We start from the raw sequence: 27,242 nt of genomic DNA, 5'->3' as shown, positions 1-27,242 counted from the left end.
GTTTCATGTCTTGTGGGGAACAGCAGTGTTACCCTGGCATCTGAGCTACAAAGCTCTCCTTTTTTCTCTGGGCCCTGTGTTGCCTAAGTGCCTCCTCTCTTCCTGTCCGCCCTGCTTGACGTGTAGTGACTGCAAGCTGAGGGGAAGTGGGAAGGGTGTCTCCGACAATTTTCCTCCCCCCTCCCCTCGCCTGGCTATTTGAGAGGTTTGCTGATGAGAAGGGGGAAATCCAAACTGGAGTTCTGCCTCTCCAAGCCCAGGAGGTATAGGTGAGCTCTGCAGCGCTAGGATAAGCCTGCGCCCCTGGGTTTTACCCAGGTTTGGCATAACTTATTGTTGAGTGGAGAAGCCTGAGGACGTTCTCCTCTTGGCCATGTGTCCTGGCTGCTTCGGGGCCAAAGGAGGTCACTGGTCACCCCTGAGAGCTCCTGCAGCTGGCCTCACGTGGGCGGTTGGACTGCTGATCCCGGGACAAAAGGCCGATTGTGCCCCCAGGAGAGGGTGCTGGGGTGGGATGCGTAGCTCCCATCCGCCCTGGAGCTCCTCCTGTGCTGCCTGCAGCACTGTTGCCTGTCCACGGGCTCCAGTCAAAGCATTGCAGCTGTGAGCGTAAACCCCAAAAGGGGAAATGTGACGCGGGTTCCTGCACTGCAGCCGCGCCGAGCTTGTTGCACCCCTTCCTCGTTCTGGGCTCGTAGCGGCCCCGGAGCCGAGCCAGAGCGGCTGGGAGGGAGAAGACCACAGGGTGTGAGGGGCTGGGGAGCTGCCCACCGTGCCCTGGGTGGAGCAAATTAATGAGGCAAGGGAGAGGCTGCCTCATCTTCCGCACTGTCTGCGATGACTCCTTGTTCCCTACCCAGCCCTGCTTTGCTGTGTCGTTTCCCCGTGTTGTCTCCTGCCCTGAGCCTTAGTGCCGAAGCTGTCGAGCTCCGGGCTGCCTCTCCTGAAGGACGGGTCCTTGGCCCTTTGAATCTGCCGGCAGCATGTTTAAATGCTTAGGCTGTGGCTTCATCGCTGGCTGTTAGATCCATATTTGGTAGCAATAATTGTTTACTCCTTTCTCCTCTCTCCCTTCATGTCACTGCTGAGAAGGGGAGGGGAAATATTTTTGGGATCTTTAACGTTGCTGGAATCTGCTGGCTTCCTGATAAAGGGTCTGAAAAACCGAGAAGTGGGAGAGATGAGGCAGGAGAGGGAACGGGTTCCTTTCAAGCAGCAGATTTCGGCCTCGCTTCACTGGCAGCCATCTAAAACTTGTGCCAGCAAAGGCATGGACCCTTGAGTATTAGATTTAAGTTTACTGGCATTAGACTTCTTTTTTTTTCCTTTTGATTACCCTTCATGAATCCCTTTAAAGTAGTCCACAGACCATGAAGTGAAAACCACTGAGTGCTAAATTAGCAGCTCCTAACATGGCCTGTGGGCTGCTAGTTTGTGTCATATGTCATGAAATGAGGAAGGTGGGTTTGCATGTGGGGCAAACGCACGGTTTGCACTTGTCTCCTCCATAGTTGTAAGTCTCCTCATCCCTTAGCAGAGGGAGTTGTTCTCCTGGTCCTCTATGTCAGGCTGGCTGCTGTAGCTGCCTGTTTTGCTGGGCATCTTTGCAATTGCTGGATGGTTGTTTCCCTGGGCAGCACCTCGCTTGCACCCAGGCTCTCGTTTCCTGGCAGGAACCTCGGTGGAGCTGCCCGGGGATGCTGCGGGGGATGTATGCTCTGAAACCCCAACCTCTTTCTGGTCAGTGGAGCTGGGCCTTGCTGTGTGCTTGAGTCCGGGGGGCTGAATACTGTCTGAGAGAGTTGGGTCCATCCCGTGCAGGCCCAGCTCCTTAAATGACATGTCCTGGCAGTTGCTTGAGGACCAGGGGACAGGGATCAGAAGATCCACTGGAGCAGGAACTTGTAATGTACGGTGTGCAGCCCTCTCCTTTTTGGAGTTGAAGTTTGGTGACTCTTAGCTGGAGAAAAGTTGGCACAGCCCCATGACTTGGCCCTACCCACTGCTTTAGGTGTCAGCCTCTGCGCTAGGTAAGGAGACAGCTCTGATAGCCACAGGCTACCTGAGCAGAGGTCAGAAATGCGGTAAAGCTCTTTTGTTTTCGCCGTTTCCTCACTGGCTGCGTGTGTTGCTTCATAGTAGGTGAATAATGCGGCCTTGTGCAATCCCTGCCGAGGGCTATGATTGTATAGTACCCGCTGTGACCCAGCGCTGACTTCATAACGGAGGATAGAAGATAAAAGTGGGTTTTGAAATGGCAAGTAGCCCAAGCTGGCCTCTGGCAGGCATGACCCAGGACACTTAGTGTTGCTAACCACTGAATATCTTATCTGCAACTTGCTGTGAAGGGAATAGTGTCTCCTCTTCCCAGTGTACAGAGCATATATGGCTACGAGCGTAGAGCCCAGCGCTCTGCTAGACTCTCACAGGGTGCTCTGGTACTCGGAGGCCGTGCTGCCCCTGCCTCACTCTGGGCTGTTTCTGTATGTCCAGGGTTGGAGAGAAGAGGGGGGAAGACAGGCCGTTGCGTTTCTGAGAGTTTGGGCTGGTTATGCGTACCAAAGCTGAAGGCCTCTTTGGGCAGTTCTGTTCCTCTCTTCCAGCAGAGGCAGAACTAATGGCCAAAAGAGGAAAAAGTGCTCCCTCAGATACGAGTAAAACACCTTCAGAGGGGAATGGAGAACATGAGCCAGTAGGACAAACTTTCTAGAGCTTAATGCCTTCATCCTGCCTCCTGGGTGGATGGCACCCAAGCGACGTCTGTTCACCCTTAGCAATTCAAAGGCAGCTGGGTGAAACAGCCCGTGCAGCGTGAAGGCCAGGATTGTGGCCTCTGATGGTCTCTGTGGAGCCTGAGCGAGCTCCTGTTACCCCTGAGAGGCACTTTCGGGACTCAGTGCTGGAGGAAAGGTTCACTAAGGACATGGCGAAAGCTACCTGTGGAAGAGCCTGGGGCCAGAGGAGCTGGAGCGCGGTGTCATGGCGGCAGGAGGCAATGCGCTCACTGGGCAGGCGCTCTGTGCTGTTTGCCGTTCTGTGCGTTTGCCTTGTTGTGGGTTGCCCTGTGGATGCTGTAGTTTGGGTATCCTTGCTCTGGAGAAGTGGGAGAGGGAGCTTTTTCTTCCTGCTCGGAGTTCCCTGGGCTGGTCTGCGAGGAAGGATGCCTCACACCAGTAGATAGGCCTGGGGGTGGATAGCAGACCCCAGCAGTTAATGGCTAAGGCTGCTCTGACTTAATGCGGATGAATTTTCGGGCGGCTGGAGGTTGGTTTCATGGAACAACCACTGTCATGGGAAACTGTGGAGTTCCCCCCTTGAAGGCTGCAGCGGAGCCGCAGGATCCCTGCTTGTCCTGTCACTCCCCCGCCACAGCCCACCACACTGTTGATCTCTGTCTGGGGTTTGTTTCCCACGTTCTGGCCGTTCCGTGCGGACCGACACTGCCCCTCCTGTTGCATCTCTGCGGGGACCGGAGGATGCTCCTCTCTTCCCATCGGCACGACCACCCTGAGCCGCAGAGCGCGGTCATCAGGAAGGAAGCTGGGAGGCAGCTGCTGGGGGGCTCCGCTTCCTTGCGTTTGCTTGGGAAGCTGCTTGTCTCGAGGAGCCCGGTCATTATCCGTCTCCCTTATGTCTCTCGTTCCGACCACAAATGACACCAGGGTGGCCGCTGGAATGCAAGCCTGTCAGCAAAGCAGGGGCTCCCGGTGCAGCCGGTCCAGGAGCGCTGCCGGGCCTGGGGCTGGGCAGGGGCACATGGGCCGGGGCAGCGGTGCCCCTTGGAGCTTCACCTCAGGCTCTGGCCGTCTCCTGGCCCGTCTCTGCGTCCGGGCGCGAGCGCGTCCCTCGCCGTGCTGGCAGCACGCGCGCCCTGGCTGGGGGAGACCTTCTCACTGCATGGATCCAGGTCGATGACCAGCTGCGCGGCTGAGAAAGAGGAAGTGGGATGAATCAGCTAGGCAGCGTTCGGGCCCGGCCGCTGGCGTGGGGCTGGTGGCTCAGCCTGCGGATCAACGTCTGGCTGAGTCACCGATATCTCCGATATTTCTGTCACTTTATTAGCATTAGCCTCGTAATGGAGGACTCCTGCAGCCAGGCCAGAGCCCCCCGAGCACTTTGAGCCCCAAGAAGCTGCTTTCCTGCTGTCCCTGGGTAGGGTGCTGCTGAGGCTGCACACTGAGCGGGGTCTTGTTTTTTTACAGGGTTAATTTTTTAAATTTGGTTCCTTGTGCTCTTGGGCAAATGCTTGTGTCAGGCCAGAGAAGGAGGAGGGCAGAGCTGCTTTTTACTAGTATAGCGTCTGTGGAGCTACAGCCTGAGGTTTCCTGCCTCACGCTTGCAACCTGGTTTTGTCAGATATATTTCAGGTGTTTTGGACCAGAGGAAGCTTGTGTGTAACAGTGGTTGGCATAGGATGGTCGGGAGTGGGAATGTGATATCTAGTTGCTTTATCTTCTCCTAAATTGAGAAGAAAAAAAATAATGTATTGAACAGGAGTGGACCTTCCAAGCAGTGGTGGTTGTGCCCTGGTCAGCCGGCTGAAGTGCCCAGCCTTGCGTGCAGGGCTGAGGTGGAGACTGGCTTCTGCCTGATGAACCACGGTGGAAATCAGTGCTGCGCTTCATGCAAAAAGCTTAAAGAGCGATGGGTCTAATGACTAGATACGGGTTCTGCTGCTGCCACAGGTGAATCTGGGGTCATGAGTAAGCCTTGCTTTCTGAGGCCGCCTACCACAATACGAAACTCCTTGCCGTTTTTGCTGTGCAAAGCATGTGCAAATGTTTCAGAGCTCTGCGAGTGAAATGAGTGTTGCTGTTAGGCTTTCTGCTGACCTCTGTGCAAGCGAAAAATGCAGGGCCTTCGCTGGTGAGTGCAGAGCTGTTGGCAGTCGGAGCCCATGTTAACCGAGTGTGTAACTGTTGTGCTTATAAAAAGCCCTAGCTGGCTGCGGCAGCGGAGCTATTAGCAGTCCGTCGCTGTGCAGGATGGCTGATAAAACTTCCTGTAAGTTGGTCTCTGCCGCTGCTCTCCCGTCCTCACGCAGCTGCCACACATGAGCTGCAGGAATATTCCCGTCTCTCCTAAATACTTTGACGTGGCTGTAAAGCAATCTTGTGTGGTGTCTCCTTTAGAGCTTATATACTTAAAATGGCGAAATTGTTTTATTTGGTAAAGATTTGCAGTTTGTTCTGGAAACTTTCCACCGGTGTGTTGCACAGGCTGTGTTTGAAGACAGTCTGGCAGTACTAGCGGATATATATTTTTTTTAAATATAAAACTTGCTCTGCAACTGTTCTTGCCTCGTTACTCTGAAGTCAGTGGACGCAAATATAGCAGTTACATCGTGTGATGGAAAATTTACTTTCAGTGGCTCCAGAAATGACATAGTTCTTTCTTAGACTGAAACAGCATCGAAAAAATCCGTGCTCTGGAAGGTAGAAAATGGCAGAAAAACAACTCGCTTCTCAAACTGGCAGGGGGAGAGCCTGGGGCTCTGGCCTGGCTTTTTTTCTTCAGTCTGCCCAAGGCTGGCTGCTGTTCTTGTCCTTATTGATCAGTTGTTTTGCACGGTTGTGAGCGTGTCTGGTGGCGTAGCGCTCGTTTTTAAATGAAACTCGAAGCACCGCTGAAAGCAATTCAAGCCAGAAGTCCTTCGGTGCAGCAGTCCATTTTCCTTGTGTAGCGCGAACTCCCAAGCTGGCACTGTGTCTGTAGCACAACGGAGACGGGCACTGCTCTTGCCTGCTTCTCCTCCCTTGCGCGCGCGGGCTTTCGTGTCCTGTCTTTCTCCAGCCCGCCGTGGCGCTGAGCGTGAAGGATGCTCGGGGTTAGGCTGAAGGGCATTTAAACGCTGCTCTTCTGGGCTCACCTCTGCCCTGAGTCAGCAACATCCCTCCACTTCCTTGCTATAATAAACGTGGGCCCCAGACCTAGCTAAAGCTCTTATGGGGCAACTGCGGGACAGGGGGGAAAGGGAGCAGATGGGGAATTTCCTGGGGAGGCGGGTGGGAGCCCACAAAAGTTTTGGAAGAAGAAAGCCCATATTCTGGCGCTTGTTGAAGCAACATGTTCATTTCTCAAAGCTGAAGGATGATTGCGTATGTTTTCATAGATGAAAAGCTTGCAATTTTCAATCGAATGCGTAAATGTGTTCGTCTAACTTGTAGCCTGTTAGCTAGCTGGATCACTGCTATGTTTGCTTATCTGCTTTTGCATACCAATAAATGGTTGCTAACATGTTTGCTTTTCTATGCTGGCTAGGTGCCAGAAAAATTTTTGTGCATTCATCAAGCCTGTCCTTCCCCCTTCCCCCCCCCCCCCCCCGCAGGGGGACAATTTAAACTTGGCTGTCCTTCTGTTGTTTTGTTTCAGAAATTTCACATCATTTGGATGCTATGGACTGTTTTATATACTTAGAGCAGAAGTTGTGGAACTGCGTTAGGTAGTAGAAGAAAAGGAAGAAACTCAGGTCTACATCAGCGCATTTCAGCCTCTTCCTCATTTTTGTGGGTTCAGCATGGATCCTTTTGGCTGAATGTTTGGTAGTATGTGAAGTCTTTTCTTAGATCTGAGTCGTTCTAGTTTAGATGATGCCGGATTGCCATGGAGACCATGAGTAGTGTCACCAGCCTACAGCCTGTCCAGTTCCTCTGAAACCTCCTTTGGTTGCTGTTGTAATGTCAGTGCCTCTCGGTAGATCTGTGCCTCTCGGTAGATCTGTGCACATCAAAGGACTCTTGTTGTGCTTCGATCAAAGTCCCCTTTGCACGAAGTGCAAATGTCAGTGTGCTTGCAGCAGCTGGCTGCAGGCGCGCTGCTTGATCTTCTCGAGAGCTGCCTGTCAGTGGCGGAGTGCAGCACTGGCATTCCTCTTGCGAAAGGAATTTTGAACTCCCTTTGGGAAAACTGGAGTTTCTTCTTTCTCAGCAAGATGTGTTTAACGTTTGGGATGACCCTGCCAAGGAAATGTAGAAGAGATCGCAATGGTAGTTTTTTAATGGCACTGCTTGTGGCTTGCCTGTGGCGGTGAGTTTGTTTGGCTTTGCTGTACCAGAACTCCCATTCCGTCCTCTGTCCCTTACATAGTCTCTCTCTATATATATATATATGTTTGGGGTTTTTTTTCTAAAAACCTAGTACCCGCAGGGAAGTCCACACAGGCCTTCACCACCAAGGCCCAAAATTGGTGCCCCGTCAACATAGATCTTTCCAGCAGGAGACATCCAGACAGATTTGCAAGCCTCATGATTCATTACTACGTTCCTTGACAAATGATTGTAGGAATTGATAAGAGGTACATCTTTAGAAATCAATGTAATCTTTGCTATTTAAGCAGAAGTGAGCAAAGTTCATTTGTTGGAGGTTAAGCTGTTTCCTCAGAATATGGAAATAAAAACGCATCATCTTTCTTTCCTTTCAATACTTGCTTGACGTTTTCAGCCCTTACGCTGCTGCAGAACTTTGCATTGATTCAGGCCTGAAGCAGTCACCGCAGAAAGAAGTGCGACTTTTCCCCCCCCCCTAGTCCTTAGCACCTTACATCTTGTAAGGTAACACTTTGCTTTCCACAAAACACAAAGCTGATGCTTGTGTTCGCGCTGTGTTGTGGCTCGCGGTCATGGAGGCCCTGCCTGTCCCCGTGGAGCTGGAGAGGAGCGTGCGTGGCACGGCGCTGGGCTGCTCCCTTCAGACTGCACGTGCTGCGTTGGAGGCAGCGCTCTTGCTATCAAACGGCATGTTTTTCCAGTTGGGTTTATCTTTCAGGTCGCTTTGTGGTGCAATTGCTGATTGACTGAATTGATCATTTTGTAAAAGAGTAGGTGTTCTTGAACAGTCAGCATGCTGGTGGTTTTGCAGCAAGGTTGAAAGGGTTGCTGCCTGCTTGCACCATCTTTATTACGCTAACTCCATGTTTTATTTACAATGCATAATTTGAATGGTATTTGCTCTCTTCCTATTCAGGAATTGCTAATAGAAACAACACTAAAGTGCCAGTACTTCCTGATGGCATAAAAATGCCCTGCATACTTGGTGCTCCTGCCATGTACAGACTGCTTCTGCCTTCAGGCTTAAACTTGTCACCAAGCTTGAGTCCAGGAGGAAGCTTTGCCCCAGGTTTGGCTGCCTGGGACTGCGTGCTTTTTTCTCCTTAGATGGGCTGGTTAGCTTTCCTGAATGCTCCGCTGTTGCGGTGCCCTTAACCCTGCCCGTTCTCACTGCAAGCACAAAATTGGCATCTAGAAAAGTTCAAGTTGTGGAGATGGCTGTGGCAAGAGTAACGCGGCTGTCCCCATGGTGCTGGCATGGCTTGGCTCGTCTCCGTCCCTCCCTCTGTCAGCATCTGACTTCTTTCCCCTCTTTCTCTCCCGGGCTCTGGCCTCATCTTGGCAGTGACACGCGCTCCTTCTCCTGCAGCTGCTGCCGTTCAGAGGGAGGGACGGAGAGCAGTCTTCTGCTCAGCTCGGGAATGTTTCTGGGTGTAGAGAAGGTGTCAAGAGCTGGCATGGTGACCACAGCAAGCCGCCCAATGTATGAAACATTGGAAAAACCTCTTCTAGAGCAGCTTATTCCTCATCCGATAAAAGTGCCGCAACTTTGCTCGTGTGGGAAAGTTTTTGTGTCGCCTGTGACATGTGGTTGCCGACTGCCTGCCGTCCCGGTTAGTACGCCATGGTGATGAGCATGCCAAAAAGTTGGAGCCTGGGTGGAGCCATTTGCAGCTTTCCTGCTGTGAGGAGGGGGGTGGGCAGCTTGGAGGTGGAGTATAGAAAGGGCGCTTCTGTATGCGAGATCTGAGGGGGCATTTGGGCCCTCGGATGCACTTGGGGAAGGCGTCAGCCCTGGGAGGTGTGCGCAGAGGAGGTGCTGTGGCAAGCTGGGGTATGGGTGGAGGTCAGCGGCGGCGGGACATGCACGAACCGAGGAGGGGTTTGCACACGTGCGGGTGCCTCCTTCTCCTTTCCACATGCCACTGATGCTCCTCCGCCGCGGCGCTGCTGGCTGGCTCCCGCCAGACCCGAAATACATTTCATTCCTTGTCAGCGGCGCGCGGAGCCAATGGGGAGCCGTGGGCCTCCGCGAGCGGTGCTTGCAGAAACATTGCTGAACGGCTCAGGAATGCAGAGCTGGAAGGTCTCCACGCGCCGGCGGAGGAGGCAGCGCGCTCCACCCCGCTGACCCTGGAGCCTCGCTCCAAGCCCGGCCCCGCACCCGGGCGGGAGGCACTCCCTGGCTCCAGGGATGCCGGGCGCAGGGCGCTGCACAGGCAGACCCTCCTGCCGTTGTCGCTCTTCAAACGCACGCGGGAGTCAGACCCAGCCTTCCCGGTGTGCCCAACCCTTCCATCCCCCTCTGTTTCTGCCTGCTCTGACTCATTCCTGACCAAAATCAGATCCAGTTACTTTTTATCCATTTCAGGTCTTGCTCTTTCCTCCTCCGTCCCTTAAAGGACTGGTGGAGAGCGGGGGCGTGCTGCCTCCCACTTCCCTTGCCGCTGCTCTGAGTCTCCAGGCACGTCTCAGCCGGGACTGTCCCCCACAGAGTGACAGACCGATGCTGCTTGAGCTGCTGCTCTGTAGAAAGTCTGTAGGGCTGCTTTCTGGATCAATTTGTTCCCTCTGGAGAGAACGCACGTCCCTCCTTCCCTATGAGCAGGCTTGGGAGGAGAAGAAAGGGAAGGGAAGCAGGGCTGGGGCTGCCGGGGCGAGCTGCAAAGAGCGGGGAGCAGCCACGCCGCCAGGCCTGCCGCGGGACACGGGGAATGAATGACGCTTTGTAGGGAGCCAGAGGTTGCCGCAACTCAGAGAAGCGTTGTGAGCCTGCTGGACTGAGGGTAAACCCAGCGGAAAGGACTCTCCCTACAAGCCGCAAGTGGGCCGGTGGCAGACTTATTTACAACCTCCTTTTGTTTTTGTTATTTCTCTCTGAGTTTAATCTGCTGTGGAAATCATGTTGTTCTAGTTATGTCGTTAAACCTGGCCCCAGTGTTTCAGAGGCCTTTTGAGGATGCTCATCCTCATTTTGAGGCCAGCCTGTTATTTCCTTAAAGCTTGACCTGGCTTGGGGCCCGTTTCATGTAGCATGTAGCTCCATAGCACTGCTCCTTTAGCAGGCACTTGCACCGCACTGCATTGCTGCAAGAGCTTCAGCACTACTGAATGCTGTGGGTGGGTGTCTTGCCAGCTTGCTCGAGTCCTTTCAGGTTGCTTACTTTGTCCCTAATAGTGCTTCTCGAGGAAACGTGATATCCAGGGTGTTGAGTTGCATAGCAAAGGCACCCGATGCCCAGAAATGCTGATTCTGGGGCTTGCATGCAGCAGCGCAGAGACTTGGAGAGCGCAGAGGCAGCAGGCAGGGTGAGTGACTCCGGGACTTGTGGCTCTCCGCCCCCTCTCCTGTCCTCCGAGCTCTCTTTTTGCTGCAGTGGATGCAGAGGGTTGCTGTTGTGGCTCTCTGGTTGATATGTTTAAATTGGAGGCAGGTCTGCGGATACTCACCAGGACGGAGGCCATCCCGGTGAGGCACTCGCAGGCAGGAAGATGGATTTCCTGCCACACAAGCTCGCCAGAGCTGTTCCTTGGTTTGCCTCACCATCTGGCCTCCTGAGCCTTAGTGCAAGGAAGTGCTGGGCCTGCCTGCTTGAGGAGAGAAACTGAAAGAGGTATTACCCCTTCCAGTACCAACGCAAACTTACATGTGCATAAATTAAACCACCTCGTCGAGTTGTGTAATTCAGCATAATTGTAGGCTGCTGCCACAAAGGGCAGTCCTTTGCCCATATCTGCTCCATGTCTGGCTTCTTGCCAGGGCAGGTGAGTCAGGTCAGACTGACTCAGGGGACAACTATTGCTCCAGGAGCTTTGCTAGGCTCCTGAGAAAACATGCCCTGCAGCTGGGTAATCTCTAGATCTGATGGGGGGAGGAGTGGCATGACCCTTTTTGGTGTACGTCTTGCAGGTGCTCTGCATTAGATGTGATGTGGGCCTGTGCTGTCAGGACTGTACACATCAGACACAGAGCAAGCAGGGATAAAGGTGAAGAGCGAAACATCTTTTCTGCAGGGACCATGGGTGATTCTGGGTTGCCTAAAGATCCAAGATGAGGCCTTGCCTTGTGAGCTGGGAGCTCACAATTTCTTCCCATCTCTGCTGCTCCGGGCCTTGGGCATTGCAGCTCCTCCTCTGTGCTGTGCTGCTTCCCCTCCTGCCATGTGCATGTCCTTCTGCAAGTTGCTTTGTGCAAGGACTCTCTTACCCTGGGTTTGGGCAGCATCTGGTGCAATAGACCCTGGTCTTGGAGTGCTAATACCGTACAGAGAGGGAATGGTGCCTTTCCAAGCTGGTACTTTCAATGAATGGTAGTGCTAGTTGTAGAGGTGGTGCTTGTTCAGCTGCCGTGGGGCAGATACTAAGAGGAGGAGGTCTGTGAAGACAGCACTTCTGCCTGGAAATCAGCTGACTAAGGAGGGGGAAAGGATCCTAGAGCTATTCTGCCATCCTAGCAGGGACTGTGGCTTTTCTATTACCGCAAAAACTGCTCATGCAAACTCATTGCAGCATGAAAGTGCAGTATAAATTGGCAACTACTCTGAGCTTCCCTTTCCTCCAGTGAATTCAGAGGCATCTGTCACTTCAAATTGGGGCAGGTTCTGCCTCAGGGCTCTGGCTGCATCTTGTCAGAGAGTGGTGGTGGACGGGCCGTTTCCTTCGCTCCTGTTTCTCAGGAGCTGCCTGATCCATAGCCAGAGCGAGGCCTGGGACTGCAGCACGGTCCCTGAAGCACTGAGGTCTTGATCCCAGGACAGAGCCTGGCTTTGCAGAGAGTGGTCTTCACCTGCCTGGAGGCAGAGGTGTCCTGCAGGCTTTTGGTGCATGAGTGTTGCCAGATCGCAGGCAGGAGTTCCTCTCATGTCCGCTGGGATGGCCATGGCTAGCTAGGTGGCTCTGCCTGTGTCTGACATTGGATCCTGAGTCCTGTTGTCAGCATTGCCCACACCTCCTGGGGCAGGTGGTTCACAGCCTAGGCTGGCTCTGGCCTCCTCTGGGATTGGTTATGATTCCTTTTTCTTAAATAAAAGTCATAAAAATCTACAATTCTTGACAACTTGAAGCCATGCATGGGAGACCCACCAGGCTGGTGGGTTGTTTGGAGGTCTGCAGGCAGGTGGCTGGCACAGCATTCAGTTGGCTGCTGCTGGAAGTGCTGTCTGAAATTGAGAAGAAATGGGGATGGACTGACTAGGAGCAAACAGGCCGGAGACTGGACCTGCCTTCTGAAGCATGCAGCGAGAGAGAAACAAAACAGTTATCCAGGTGGCACTGGGTCAGTCTGGGATCATGCGACATGAACAGCAGGAGCTGCGTTCCTGGATGTTGGATTCCTGGACATCTATCACGTTCCTGCGATAGAAAAGCCAGGGCTTGGGTACTGAGGAAAGGGAAGCAGCTGGGTTTGGAGACAACCCAGGGACAGGAGACAGAGCAAAAACCTCTGCTGCTTGTGAGCCTGAGCTGGAGAAACCAGTGATCCTTTTGGGTAACAGAAACCAAACCCTCAGCACATCCTGGGAGTTGGCTCCCATTGTAAAGGTGCATTGTAAGTCCTGGTCTTGCAGCATGTGTCCTAACTACAGGGTCCAGCTATGCTGTTGTTTTTCCCACTGCACCCAACCCATTCGCCATTTCCCAGATTCCCCGTTGCAGCAGTGTGCGTTGCTGCTGGGTTTATGGCTCAGCAATGCTCCAGGCTGGATAGCGGTGCCAAGCCAGTTCACCTGCAAAATGCTAACTGTGCTGGTGGAACTGGTACGAGCTTGTCAGGTCTGGGCCGTGTCTGTGAGGTGGCCAGTGCCGCAAGCTCGTGGCCTTCTTGCTGGGCAGCTGGGTAAGTCCCAAGAGGAAGTGCAGGAGTGTTTCGCTGTATGCTGCCTGCTTCTCCATTTTGCTCTAGCCCTGCAGGGCTGTTAGCTGCTTCTGGGGGAGAGAGGGGGGAGCAAACTGCTCGGTGCCTGGTTTGTCAGCTTGACCTCAGGAGCGGGGCCGCCACCTCCTTGCCAGCCCAGAGCAGCTCGCTGGGCTGCAAGGCGCGTCTCGCCGCCTTTCTCACCTGCACTGCAGGCACCTTTGGGCAGCGCCCTCGTCCCGGCGGCGCCGAAGCCCTGCGGAGGAGGGCGCGTGTGGCTGCGGCAGGAAATCGGCAGGCGCGTATCGGCGAAGCGGGGTGGGGTTTGTTTGCGGTGCAGCGTGGGACCGGGCTCTTGGCGCTGCTCGGTGCCTCACAAGCCACTGTGGGCCTGAGATTTCGTTTTTTTTGGAGACTTTGACTTGATAAGCTGTGTGGAGCCAGGGCAGCCAGTGAGGCTGGCAGTAGTGAGGTGACTGTCTATAGTTTTGGGGCCAGTGGGTTGTCTAGGGAAAAGTGAGAAATGCATGCCTGTGAGGGGCGGGAGGTCAGCTTGGCTAGTGCTTGGTGGCTGCAGTTTTGGAAATGGCTCCTGGCAGCTTTGAGTTGGGGGAGGAGGGGGGAAAGAGAGGCCCAGGGGCCACATCCTGGCAAGACACTCACTCCTCCACAGCTGCTGGGCTCTTCCTGCCTGGCGTGCCCTTGGCTCTCTCCAGGAGCTCCCTCAGCATCCCCCTTTGGCAACTATGGGCTAGAAACTGGACGTCCTTTCTGGATGCCAGGATGAAAATTGGCCTCCAGCGTGCTGAGCGAGGGATCTGGGGGCATGAGCGGTTGCTCTGCATGCTCAGTCTGAGGAAGTAACGGCAGTGCAGCCCTCTAGGAGCTTGCAACCGCAGCAGATAGCTGTGGCCAGGCTGGAGCTGCCCCATGACGATGCCATGGTGGGCTCAGCAGCAGCATGGTACTGCTGGTCCGCTCCCATGAGCTTCTTCTGCAGGAGGCTTGGAGGGGGCTCTGGCAGCCCTGGACAAGTTGACCCAGAGGGACTTGCTCCTCGGGACACTTGGGTCATTTGCACTGCTGGAGGGCCCGAGGCTGCTGGGAGCAGTGCTTGCAAGCCACCTCCAGCATGCCTTGTTTCCCTCTGGCTGATTCCCTCCATGGTAGGAAAGCGCTGGGTGTCTGAGCAATCGGGTCAGGATACGGTTATCTTCTCCATCCTGTGGCTCTTTCTTCTCTTCTGCCTCTTCTAGCTGGCAGGTTTTTATCCTTTTTATGGGCTTCTGGCACCAAAACTGCTTCCCTGCACCCAGGGAGCATCTTTCTGCTCCTCCCATGATGAGCTGGCACACTCCTGGCCGACAGTGTTCAGCAGCCGGTTTCCTCCCCAAGCCAAAATACCAGCTGCTGCCAAGCCTGACAGGTAAAACACCAGCACATGCCGTAAAGCAGAGGTAGCTCAGCGGGCGTCCTGCTCCCAGCGGAGGCCTGCCCCGGGCTGTGCTCTGCACAGCGAGCCTGCTCGCCTCTCACCGAGCTCCCCATGGGGCCTGCCCTGGGTTATGCAGCTGAGCAGTTTCCCACAGCCGGGCTGTGCTCGGCTCTGGGGAGCACCTTATCCTCCTGCTGAACTTCCACTTGGGCTCTGCGTGGGAATTACCCTGCCGAGTGCTCAGGCAGGCTTGTTATCCTCTTCAGAGGGATCTGTGAGGAGGGGATGGGCGCAGAAAGAGAGGCTGTTGCCCCAAGGCGAACACGTGGGTTTGGGAGGAGGACAGAAAGAGAAGAGTTACTTGGATGGAGAGGACGTGCAGAAGGCCGAAACAGTTTTGACATGCTGAGTATTGCTGATCCCCCTTCACCTTCCTCTTGATCCTCTCTGCTGTGGCAGTCCAGGTTTCCCGCTGCTCCATGCCTGCTCCTCTCCGCTCCCTTGCCCCTGGCCCACTTAGGCTTTGCAGGGTGGCTGTCTCCCGCTGCGGCTCCCCCATGACATGCTGTACTGTGTCCCTTCCCAGAGCGTATTGCTGCTGCTCTGTCCTGAGTCCATCAGAAAGCTGGTGCCTGGGACTGACATTTTAAGGGGGCTGGTTGCACAGCCAGCAAAGTGACCGTGGATCGCGTGGAGTGGAGGAGGAAATGGGTGCCCTTCCCCTTCCTGCCCCAAGTGCATATGGGGCAGATGGCTACCTACGGGGCATCTGTATGCAGTGAGGAGTGAACTGATGCATACAGTTAAACTTCCTTTATTCACACAAGAAATTTCCTCTTTTTGAGACCTACATAGTCATTAGCAGCGACTCCGTTTGCATAGGAGCTCTGCTCAGGTGAGCTGTGGCCTTTTCCACCCTGCTGCCATTAGGATCTCTGTGCCGTCCCAGGCTGCGCGGTGCCTTGTACCCTGTTTCTCATGCAACTCGGAGCCACAGAGGAAGCAGTCAGTAAACAGCCTGTGGAGAGGTCCGTATTTTGTAAGCAAATGCTTGGCTCTTATTTGGGACCTGAGAGTCCCTTTGCTTTTACCCAGTTGCCTCTATGGCCTCTGTTCTTGCTGATTTGACCCAATGTTCTCCAGGGGCAGGGAGTTCCACCAACAAATCCTGCAGCGTATAAAAGGTATTTTCCTTCCTCAGCTTTTAATTTGCCATCGTTCAGTTTTAGTGACTTCCGTCTCCCAGGGGACAGGAGCAGATAGAAGCCACCCTCTCCCTTTTCTTATCTCTTCTCTCTGAGCAGCTCCAGGCTTTTCCGTTTCTCCAGGTCCCTCATCTCTAGGAAGCGTGGGTGCCTGTCATATACTCTGGGGAATTTTTGAGTGGTTGAGGGTCACAGCTCTCTTAATCTGCTGGCTTAGCACTGTCGGATGTTGATGTGGGACCTCTGAGGAGTCCTGATAGCTAGAGCAGGACCCTACTGGCTCAGGGTCAAAGTTTGGTTTTCCTCTTGTGGCTTCTGTGTCATGGCAGTTATAATTATAAATCCTTCCATCATGCTCTCCCATCTTATCTCACAGCACTCCCATGCACTCGTTTCCTCCTTGCTGACAGTGTCTCTGCCGAGTAACAGCTATGGTCACTTCTGTATTTGAGCAAAATTGACTGTGTGACCTTGGAGTCAAGGCTCTCATAATACGGACACAACAGCCCTTAACTTTGGCTGAAGGCCCTGGCCAGTCCTTGTGTGTAAAGAGATCACAGGTTCTGAACTTCATCTGAAGCCCTTGTATTTACAAAGGACCTTGCATAGATGCCTGTGTCTGTCTGGTTGGAGATGTCCATCACTGGAACCTTCTCCCCTTCATCAGCAGCGAAGTGGGGAACAACCTTTTCATGGGCTCTTAAATACACATAAAGGAGTAGCTAGTCACAGGGTATAGTCCTTGTTTGTAATTAGAAGCCATTTCCTGGCTTTCAGGAAAAGGTCATGCCAGAGGGAAGAAACAGCAAAGACCCTGTGCACCGGGTTGTGGAAGCAGCAGTGCTGGCTGAGTTTGCTGAAGAAGCAGGGACATTTCAGTGAAATGGCTCCCTCTTGTAGCTGTGTGATTACAACCTACTTCTGGCTTCCTGGGGTAGGAGGAGTTGAGACTCCTTGAGCAGCAGTGAGACGCTGGTATGGGTGCAGGCCCAGCAGTGAGAGCTGATCCAGTTCTATCTCCTCTGGCAGGTGACGCAGGAGTGGGGACTGTCCAACCGCCACCATGGTTGCCCTCTCGCTGAAGATCAGCATCGGCAATGTAGTGAAGACCATGCAGTTCGAGCCTTCCACCATGGTGTATGATGCCTGCCGGATGATCCGGGAGCGGGTGCCAGAGGCCCAGATGGGGCAACGTAAGTAACCTGCCCTGGTGGCCAGTGCCATCCCATCTCAGCTTGTGCTCCTGCCCCGTTCCTCAGGGTCATTCACTGTCCTGTCCTACTTTCCTGTCAAAGCATTTCTTCTGCTTTTCCCACTAAATCTCTTTTTCTTCTTTTTATGCCCCAGCAAATTGCCCTGAAAGACCTCTCATGTTTCTGGTGCTGGCACCCTTTAGACACTAGTCTTTTCCTGGATGCAAAGCCCCCTCTCCCAGTTCTGCAGCTTTGGACAAGTTACTTCTCGTTTCTGTGTGCTGTGACCTGCTATGTTTGGTCAGTAAATGGCTATACATTCCCTTTAGGGAAAAGAAAAAAAAAAAAACTCAGACATTTCAAAGACCTCCCTCTTCAGTTTTGTCCCAGTGCAGTTCTGGATTTTTTTCCACATAGAACAGAGTAGTCAGTGTGATTATTGGGGTGCTTCCCTAGTATGAGGGAGAACTAGGCTCAGGTTTTCCCTGCCTGACTGAGACCAAAGCCTGACGTTCCTCCTTCTCCTTCCCCTTCTGTAGTAACTGCTCCAGGTTGTTGGTTGTTTTGCAGCCACCATCTTGTGCAAAAAACACTTTATTCTGAACCCAAGCAGCTTTTACTGACAAGGGTTTTGTTGAAACTGGTCCATCCTTGCAAAACATTCTGCATCTGATGAATCGTCCTTATCCAAGAGCATGGTTCCATTGGAAGGTATTCAGAAAAGTGCCACAACTGTGATTCAAAGCCTGGAAAACTTCCCTCTCACTGAGAGATGAAAGTAGCTCTGAGTTTTGTTTGACAAAGCGTTACAAGTCCTGCTCTGCAAGAACTTTCTGGCGAAGGTTGTTCTGACAGAGCTCTTCAGTCTGGAGACTTCCCTGCCCTTTGCTGGGTGGATAGGCTACCAACAATTAAGCTAGTGTCCTCACTCTGCAGATTTCTGGCCCCCAAAAGACTAGAATAGAGCACAGGAGCTGGCTTTACCTGGACATAGGTGCAGCTGGATAAAGCCTCAGGTTAAGTGCAAGAGCTTTCCTCTGTCAAAGTGCCTGTCTGGCACAGAGTGCAGTTTGTCACCTTGTAACGTGGGCTTTTTTGTTTTGTTGTTGTTTTAAAGCACACTTAATTGCTCCAGTTTGGATGGCCTGGTTCTGTAACTCCTGCATCTCCTGAGCACTTGCTCCCCTAGATCTCTCCTGCTAACGGGCCTGAAGAGATGTGGTGACTTGGCACTCCCTTAGCCAACCTGCAGCTCTGTAACGGTGCAAGGCAGAAGCAATGTGCTCCTCCTGAACACCCACCTGATCCTAGAAAACCCCGCATGCTTTCAGGTTGCTGTCGTGGAACCAGAGCATTGAGCTCTTTGGGTTCCCTTATTTATACCTTAGGAAAAAACTGGGATGCGAGGTAGGGAAACGCATCTGAAAGTGAAATAGTCCTCAAATTCTGTTAAGCCTACTGCCCTTCCTCTCTTCTCTCTCCTATTCATAATCATTACAAGGAGCCAAGATCAGTTGTTTGGCTGGGTTTAAACAGTTGCCCTGGTTCTAAGGAGTATTAATAAACAATATAAATGAACATTTCCTTTGTTGGGAAATACGTCGTCCTTTCTCTGGTCTGTCCCCTCCCCAGCAGTTCTCTGTGAGACCTGCGATGTGCTGGCACTCAGTGACCTTGCTAAGCTGGTCAGTTCTAGTATCTCCCCACTTCTGGGAGACTCAGAATTAAATCTGTGACAAATCACCTCATGATTTGATTCATACTCTAGGATACATGGTCTACACACAGCACGACTGCAGCAAGCAGATACAGGGGTGGGACAACAGGACTGAGTCTTGCTGCCAGTTTTGGGGGTGCTATCACTGCCCACGCTGACGGGCTCCCTGCAGCTCTCCTCCCCGGCTAAGTCATCCTGGCTTTCCCTGGAATGAAGTAACTCCTCTCCCAGCTGGATCTGCCGATCCTCTCTGCCAAGACTGAATGCCAGTTCCTAAAAGGGCTCTGCCTGTTAAAAATGAACTGCCTTAACTCATGAAAGGGAGCTAGTGTCACCACAGGCAGCTGAGTAAAGGCCTCTATATAGCAGTGCATTAAGCAAAAAGCAAATGTGGTGTCCGGAGGCATGGGGAAGAGGAACAGGGAACAGCGCGGAAAATATTAGTGCAAGTGGAGGGTGGGGCTTCATCCGAGCACTGTCAGCAGCATGGGTATGCTGCCTGCCGCTGGGTCGGAGAGCAGCAGGGAGGAGAAGGGTTCCTACGGGAGCTGGTCAGGAGGGACGGGATGAGTCCGTGACCGTGGGAGGCTCTGCAGATGGGAGGGTGGCTGCCCGTGCCCCCTCTCGCAGCAAGGGCAACACTGTGAAATCTGAAAGCAGCAAACACTGCGTGGATGAAAGGAAATGCTTTTTCCCTTCATATGTTTTTTCGCTTCATGTCCACTTGGTCTGTCAAACGCATTGTTACATCTTGTCGGACCAAGACTTTTGGTTTCAAAGGCTGACTGGATGTTTATATAGAGCCAGAGCTGTAATAGCATTAGAAGGAACATTACATTTCCTGCTCCTGGGCTTGAGCCAGACTGCCTATAAGAGACAGAGATAAAACCATAAAGGGAACTGGTTATTCTCAAGTTCCTTTTCAGTTTTTTACAGTTTTTCTTTAAAAGAACTAAGGCTCTCCGTTGTCGGAGAGTCTGAGCTTTGAAGCTCTGGTCAGATCCCACTGGGGAACTGCTCCTGAGCCTCGCATCTCTGTTCCCTACCCACCTCTCTTCCTCCACCAGTGTGCCCCCTACCCTGACGGGCTCGGATTGCAGTTTTGGTAACCCCAGATACAGTTGCTCCATTTATTCACTTTCACCTGCATCTCTAGCTCATAGCTCTACTGTTTCTATAGATCCTGGCACCTTTTGTTTCTCTTCACTGTACTTACTGTGTGGCACTCACGGATCCCTTTTTGAGTAGCTCCGTTTTTTGTCACCTTTAGCAGGTGTTCGATACGTGACTGCCACTTAGTTGAATCTGAGTGCAATATCTTAATACAATCCACAACCCAGGTTACTTCCCAACTAGCCCTTCCTGAGCACGCCTTCCTGTGCAGCAACCCTTCCTGGGCCAGGAAAGGGAACTGTGATCCACTGGCCCGTGCGTCACCCAGATTCCCCTGCCCCTTGCATAGGTTTCAGTGCTGCCTCAGTGCTTCTCGCTCACCCCGGAGTGATTAATTTCTGGTATTGGTTTCTCCAAAAGCCAGTGTCTTTGTGCGTTATGTACTGAGATACCTTGCTGGATTCTGGATGCGTTGGTGCAAGTTTCTAGCCAAGCTCTTGCTCTGTCTCAGGAAGCCCCTCTCAAACTATGGATCTGGGATCGGCATTTCAGTTTTCACAGCTTTGGAATTATCCCCTTAGAATTTGTTTTGAAAAGTAGTTAAAGGAAAAAAAAAAAAAGGCAAGCACTGCTGATTTTTCTGCTCTCTGTTTAGTCATCTGTTTAGTAGGATCCTAACCACAGTATTAGCTAGGCAGGAGTGTGATGGCTCAGGAATTTTTCCCTCACTGCAGAAAACTGCCAAGGAGAGGACTACTTTTAAAATTAGTGACCTGCCAACAACTGGACTAAGGAAGCTAAGACAACTTCCAGTCCAGAGTTGGATGAAAGGTGGAAAAAGATTTTTCCAGAGCAAAGCCAGGCATGGTTTTGGCACCTCATGAGCAGGAACCCTCCTCACTAGCAATAAGAACAGATGAGGTGTCCCCCTGCGTCAGTGTGGTGGTCCCTCTGGCTGCTGTCCTGCCCCCATCAGGGGCGCCAGGAGATGGGCTTTTGGGAGTGCATGTGAGCCTGGCCACTCTCTGTGCTCCACCCCCCTTTTATTCCTCTACTACCCAAAGTGGTTAGATATGAGATGCTGGAGAGACATCCCTCCCCTGTATCCACTGAAGGATCTCTTGTCCACAGATTTGTCTAGTCCCTTTTTGACCCTGCTTCCACAGCCTCCTGGGTCAGTGAGCTCCAGAAATTGATTTCCCACTACATAAACCTTCTTTTACATGTTTTAAACTGATGTCCTACAAGTTTCATCGAGTACCACCAGTTCTGATACAGCAGGATTTGATGAATAGTTCTACATTTAACTTATCCACCAGTTTTGAGACCTTGTAAATCTTGATCATATCTTTCTTCAGCCTTCTCCTCCCCAAAATGAGGAGTCTCAGCCTTTCTAGTCTCTCTTACTAAGGCAGCTGCTCCTTCTGGTTGATCATTTAAGTTACCCTTCTCTGTATCTCTTCAAGCTCTAGGTCCTTCTGGAGATATGCAGACTAGACCAGTACATAGTATTCAAGACATGTATGTGCCAAGTTTTTATAGATGGTTAAAGTGATGTTCTCCATCTTGTTCTCAGCACTGTTCTTGATGATGCCCAGCATTTCGTTAGCTTTCTTTGGCTGCTACTGCATGTTGCACCAATGATTTCAGAGAGCTGTCAAACACAACTCTGAGCTCTTCCTTCAGTTGTAACTGTCAGTTCCAAGTTAAGCATTGTGTAGGCATGCCTTAAATGATTTTTTCCATAGATAAATATATGGCAAAATATCTGTCTTGAAGCTTGCTTCCAATTTTTTTGCCCAGTCAGGTTTTAAGGTCTCACTTGCTATCAGCCTGACAAAAGAACTTAGTGTCATCCGCAAACATAGAGATTTCTCTATGGACCTTCTCCCAGTCACTGGTGGAGATACTGAATAACGTGTCCCAGTGCTGAGTCCGAGAGAAGGTTACAGTGCCTTGTACCACTGAGGCCAAGTTTGCACTGTGTCTGGCCTCTTGTGTTGAAGCAGGTTTCACTCATAGCAGTTCTGGGCACCTGCTCCAGGGTGCACAGATACTTCTGTATCCTACATGTTGGTCAGCTTGGCTGGACCCCACAGATGCACAACTCTGAGCGCAGCCTGGTATCTCAGAGACCCTGTCCAGTGCCGCTCTTGGCTCTCTTTCCAAGTTCTCCTTGCTTTCGTTACTTAGCAGAGATCCTTCATCTGCTGCGCGTCAGCCTGGCCACAAAGCAGAGCTCCCTCCCTTCCCTTGGTCATTCAGCCCTGGCAGGGAGACTCGTTTCCAGAGAGCTTTCCTGAGCCGCGCACCCATGCGGGGAGCAGGGAGCAGACCCACGGTGTCAGGCCCGTGGGGCCTCAGTTCCTCAGGTGACGCTGACTGAGACCTTGCTGTGTTTTCCAGCCAATGATTTTGGGCTGTTCCTCTCGGATGAAGACCCGAAGAAAGGGATCTGGCTGGAAGCTGGGAAGGCTCTGGACTACTACATGCTTCGCAATGGGGTGAGCATCCAGACCCCATATTTCCAGCTGGTGCCCTCCTGGCTCTGCAGTCGGATGCACTCACAGTGGCGCAGGTGCTGTGGGTGCCTGCCTTGCGCACCAGCTGCGGTCTGCATCATGCGCTGCAGGGACCCATGCAGCCCAGCACCCTGAGCGCTCCTCTCACTCGTCTCCCCCAAGATTGCGCTGGAGACGGAGCACTGGAGCTATTGGTGCTATGGCGCGGTGGTGTTACGTGGTAGCACTGGTACCGCCGCTGAGAGGTGTGCTCTGCTATGCCTGTAGGACACCATGGAATACAAAAAGAAGCAGCGGCCTCTGAAGATCCGCATGTTGGATGGGACAGTGAAAACGGTCATGGTTGATGACTCCAAAACTGTTACAGACATGCTCATGACAATATGTGCCCGAATTGGTAAGAGGAGGTTGCAGCAGCATGGGGGAGGAAGGGAGATGGCAAGAGATGGCAGCGTCTCATGGGAGGGTAATGGGGGGTGGCCAGGGCACGGCAGGGAGGGGGGAGCAGTGCCAGCTCTGTGACAAATGGCCTGGTTGCAGGCTGTGCCTGTGTCCAACAAGTATTTAAAGCCAGGGAGGGGCAGCGCTCTGCTCTCCTCCGGTTTGCTCCAGGCCCTGTGTTTGGCAGCAGTATTGTGCTGAGCTCAGCCTTCCGTGTTTCTGCAGGCATCACCAACTACGATGAGTACTCGCTTGTTCGGGAGATTATGGAAGAGAAGAAAGAGGAGGTTACTGGCACCCTCAAAAAGGACAAGACCCTGCTGCGAGACGAGAAGAAGATGGAGAAGCTCAAGCAGAAGTTGCACACAGATGACGAGTGTATGTGCCTGCAAGTACTTGGTACAGAGTCAGCCTGCATGAAGAGCAGCTGGGCTGGGAGCTCAGCGGGTGGGAATGGGAGCGGTGCCTCCTGCAAGGTGAAGACCTGAGGCAGGGGTGCAGAGGCAGTGCCAGGGTGGTGAGGACTACAGCAGGGGCACAAGTGCCTGCACTCCCTGGAGTCTCTCATTCTGGGAGAGCAGGCATTCACCAGAGCAGCCTCAGTTTCTTGGCCTGTGTGAGCAGTCCTGCCAGATTCCACACCCTGGGCCAAGACCAGCCCTGCCTGGGTGTCCATCCCTGCTCATGTTCTGGCATTGCCTGCAGTGAATTGGCTGGACCATGGCCGGACCCTGCGCGAGCAAGGCATTGACGACAATGAGACTCTGCTGCTGCGGCGCAAGTTCTTCTACTCTGACCAGAACGTGGACTCGCGAGATCCTGTGCAGCTCAACCTGCTCTACGTGCAGGTACAGCCCCTCAGTTTTGCTGTTGTCACCAAGGCAGCAGTGCCTTGCTCCGCTGCCCTATGCCAGACCCCTATCGAGGCTGATGGCTGAGGTTCTTGGCCAGGAACAGCGTAGAGGGGCACTTCGGTGTGCTCAGTTGTCACCTGGGAGAGATTTCCTGGATAAGAGGCAACAATGACAATCCCAGCCCTGCCTCCTGCTCCTCAGATTTCCAAGGAGGTCCCACTTTTCCTGTGTGTGATAGGAACTGTCCTGTCCCCAGGCCTGAAGTTCTGCTGCTGTTCTTAGCCCAAGATTGGTGACTAGCCTTGCTGTCCCTGAGGGGGCTGCCTTGTCCTTGGTCAGTGCTATTTCTTTTCTGTATGGAACACAGCTTCTAACCACCATACGGGATGTTTCTGAGCTGTTGCTCTGCATCTGTGTTTCAGTATGTGAGACATGATTGCTTTTCGTATATTGTTTTGCTGCAAAGTGTTTCAGCTACAGGGCAGCAGTGTGCCTCAGTGCAGGCAGTCTGTGGCAGTCCTTCCTGCCTAATGTAAAAGGGAGCAGTGGCAGTTACTGTGCCCAGCCCATGTCTATGTCTTCTTTTCTCACGCAGGCTCGTGATGACATCCTCAACGGTTCCCACCCTGTCTCATTTGACAAAGCATGCGAGTTTGCTGGTTACCAGTGCCAGATCCAATTTGGGCCACACAACGAACAGAAGCACAAACCAGGCTTCTTGGAGTGAGTGTCCTGGGGAGCCCCTGGGCCCTGTCCAAAGGCAACTTGAACAGCTCAGCACCACACTGGAGCACTGGCACTGGCACTCGGTTGGGGTTGTGAACAGCCTTGGAGCAACCCCTCTCCTCCTCACAGCGCTGCACCTTTAGGCGCAATGCCAGAGTGTGGAGGTCAACACCAAATGCAAAGGGTGCCAAACCCCATCCCATTCCCTCTAGCACCCCTCAGACTGCCCTGGGACATGGAGTCAGCTCCAACTTTGCGGGGGGCCCAGCCTGCAATGTGGCCTGATGCTGCACAAGAGGCTGCATCCTCGGTGCCTCCACCCTGCTCTCTGCAGGGCAGCTCCTGGGGCTAACTGGACATTAAGGCCAGCTGTGCTTCTGAGCAGAGAACATGTTCTGCTAAGACTCTGTTTTCCTCCCACCTTGGTGGAGGACCAGACCCTCGTGTGGGCCTGGAGGAGGGCTGCCCTCAGCCTGGGAACTGTAAGTTGCAGCCCCCTCTGGCATCAGCAGCCTGGAAAGTGGAGAGGTGGTTCCAAGAAGGAGAGGTCTTTTGAGGTCCTGAATTTCCCTTGCTGCAGCAACCTCTCCCACATCCTTCCTGTTCCCAAAAACCCTCAGCCCGTGCCCTGGCAGAAGTTTGTCCAAGACTCTGTGTTGGGCCTATTCACAGGCAAAGACAAATGCTGGCTTCAGAGCTCTGCTGGTAACAGTTGCTTTTGTCTCTTTGCAGACTCAAGGATTTCCTGCCCAAGGAATACATCAAGCAGAAGGGGGAGCGCAAGATCTTTATGGTATGTGCAGGGCTGTGTTAAGACCCAAGCTTGTCATTCCTCCTTGCCAGAGATTTGGGCTTCTGTTGTACCTGGAGGTAGCACCTCCCAGCCTGGACAGGAGAGCATGTAGCAGCTTGGTAGATGGGAGATAGGAGTGTGAAGCTGTAGTGGGTAGACATGGCAGCTCCTGAGGTTTGAGAGGGTCAGAGGGATGGCGTAACTGTAGTGAGGAAGAGGATGCTGGCAGGGCAGGGATGTCAGTAAGAGTGGGGAGAGCCCAGAAAGGCTGTAACAGGGTGATGGTGACAGCATTGGCACACAGCCAGGGGACCACAGAGCTAGTGTGATGTTCTCTCTGTGTTATTTCAGGCTCACAAGAACTGCGGGAACATGAGCGAGATCGAGGCCAAAGTTCGCTACGTGAAACTTGCCCGTTCCCTGAAGACCTATGGGGTCTCCTTCTTCCTGGTCAAGGTAGAACAACAGCTCCCCAAGCCCCAGCTGCCATGCCTAGCCAGCCCACCTTCCTTTTTTCCAGCATCCCCCTGGCCTCCTCCGTCTTTCATGTCTCCATCCACCCGTTTCACCTTAACTCACTTCATTCCCATCATTGTTCCAGCTTTCCTTATGTCCCCACTTTATGCCTGTCCTTTCTGCCTTTCCCTGTGCACTACCCTCTCACTTCTTGGTTCATGCTTTTTCTCATTTCCTTTTCAAGATCATGTCACGGGTATCATCACCCAAAAGAATGGCCTTAGGGTGCTTCCTAGTCAAGTGAGACCTCAAAGAACTTTGCCTTGACAGTTAGGCTCTGGAGAGCTGATGTATTGGCAGCGCTGTGCTGAGGGTCCTGGGGCAGTCTAACCCTTTTGTCATGGCACGCAGGAGAAGATGAAGGGGAAGAACAAGCTGGTGCCGCGGCTGCTGGGGATCACCAAGGAGTGTGTGATGCGCGTGGATGAGAAAACCAAGGAAGTGATTCAGGAGTGGAGTCTGACCAACATCAAGCGCTGGGCAGCCTCACCCAAGAGCTTCACTCTGGTAGGGGGCTGTCCCAGTCCTGCTCTCTTGCCCCACTGCTCTGGCAGTGCTCCTGCCACCTGGCTCTCTGACCTCTTGTGTGTTGGCTGCAGAACAGCCTCAGCCACTGCCATGCAAACCTGTGTCATGAATATTTCCCTTCTGTGGGAGTCCCTTGCTCTCCTCCAGCTGCCTCTCCCAGTCATGGAGAGCAGGGAGCTGTGGAGGGGCAGAGCCGCACTTCTGGCACAGAGACTAGTCCTGGGCGCTTAGCACATACCAGAGGGGCTCAGGATGGCAGTCCGTGCCCCACTCCAGTACTACCCAGTGCTATGCTGTTGCAGGATTTTGGAGATTACCAGGATGGTTACTACTCGGTGCAGACAACAGAGGGGGAACAGATTGCCCAGCTGATTGCTGGCTACATCGACATCATCCTGAAAAAGGTTGGTACTCATGTGGGTTGGGAGGGGAAGCCAAGTGCCTGTAACCAGCTCCTCACCTGAAGGACGTGCAAGATGCCCCCTCAGACTGCAGCTGGAGAGCTGTTGGCACACAGCCCTGCTGGGAGAGGCTGGGGACAAGCACTTGGAGGGGGGTCCTATGGGCCTGGTACGGTACCTTAGTCTGGACTGCTGGGAGAAGGGGAGTCTGGAATGTGTATGCTGGCTGACATGTTTTCTCTTTCCTCCACAGAAAAAGAGCAAAGACCACTTTGGGCTAGAGGGGGATGAGGAGTCCACCATGCTGGAAGACTCTGTGTCCCCTAAGAAGTAAGTCCATTGGAGCAAGTTAGATACTGAACAGAAGTTGAACTAACAGCATGCTCCAGCCAAACTTGTCATGCTGCACTGTCTGCAGGGAGAGCTGCCAGTCCTTCAGCTGCAGTTTTCACAGGAAGATTGGGGCCAGGGCCATGGGGATTCTTTTACACTAAGGGCTTGGTCTTGTCCATGAAGTTGTGGGTGCAGACAAGGTGCAGGCCCAGGGAGAGGTTTCTACTGTTCTGGAGAAGTATGGCCCATGTGCCCCCAGCTATAGCTAGTATTTCTTTCCTTTGCAGGTCGACTGTCTTGCAGCAGCAGTTTAACCGTGTGGGCAAGGCGGAGCTGGGTTCAGTAGCCCTGCCAGCCATCATGCGGACAGGGGCTGGAGGGCCAGAAAACTTTCAAGTGGGCACGATGCCACAGGCCCAACTGCAAATCACCAGTGGCCAGATGCACCGAGGGCACATGCCTCCTCTGGTAAGGTCTTCCTGTGCCCACTGCAGGGCAAAAACACTGAGATGTGGCCATTGAGGTGGTGCAGCCCCAGCCATCTAGCCAGATGTTAGCCTGCCCT

General features: G+C 53.0%; 1 protein-coding gene across 2 annotated transcripts in view; it reads left to right on the top strand.

The window, feature by feature from the left end:
• LOC112991933 (talin-1) overlaps positions 1-27,242 on the top strand; it is a 59,835-nt gene that overhangs the window by 1,492 nt on the left and 31,101 nt on the right. For both annotated transcript variants that reach the window (XM_026114759.2, XM_026114758.2), the window contains exons 2-13: positions 16,570-16,733; positions 21,970-22,067; positions 22,353-22,482; positions 22,752-22,904; positions 23,232-23,374; positions 23,976-24,103; positions 24,839-24,899; positions 25,251-25,355; positions 25,767-25,922; positions 26,246-26,347; positions 26,598-26,674; positions 26,965-27,145. In XM_026114759.2, the coding sequence (XP_025970544.2) occupies positions 16,604-16,733; positions 21,970-22,067; positions 22,353-22,482; positions 22,752-22,904; positions 23,232-23,374; positions 23,976-24,103; positions 24,839-24,899; positions 25,251-25,355; positions 25,767-25,922; positions 26,246-26,347; positions 26,598-26,674; positions 26,965-27,145 (1,464 nt within the window). In that variant the 5' untranslated portion in view covers positions 16,570-16,603. The remainder of the gene's footprint in view (positions 1-16,569; positions 16,734-21,969; positions 22,068-22,352; positions 22,483-22,751; positions 22,905-23,231; positions 23,375-23,975; positions 24,104-24,838; positions 24,900-25,250; positions 25,356-25,766; positions 25,923-26,245; positions 26,348-26,597; positions 26,675-26,964; positions 27,146-27,242) is intronic.

This window comes from Dromaius novaehollandiae, chromosome W (assembly GCF_036370855.1).
Source record: "Dromaius novaehollandiae isolate bDroNov1 chromosome W, bDroNov1.hap1, whole genome shotgun sequence".
In the NCBI taxonomy this organism is placed as follows: domain Eukaryota; kingdom Metazoa; phylum Chordata; class Aves; order Casuariiformes; family Dromaiidae; genus Dromaius; species Dromaius novaehollandiae.
Note: the sequence above shows the minus strand (reverse complement) of the source record. Positions and strands in the feature narration are given on the sequence as shown.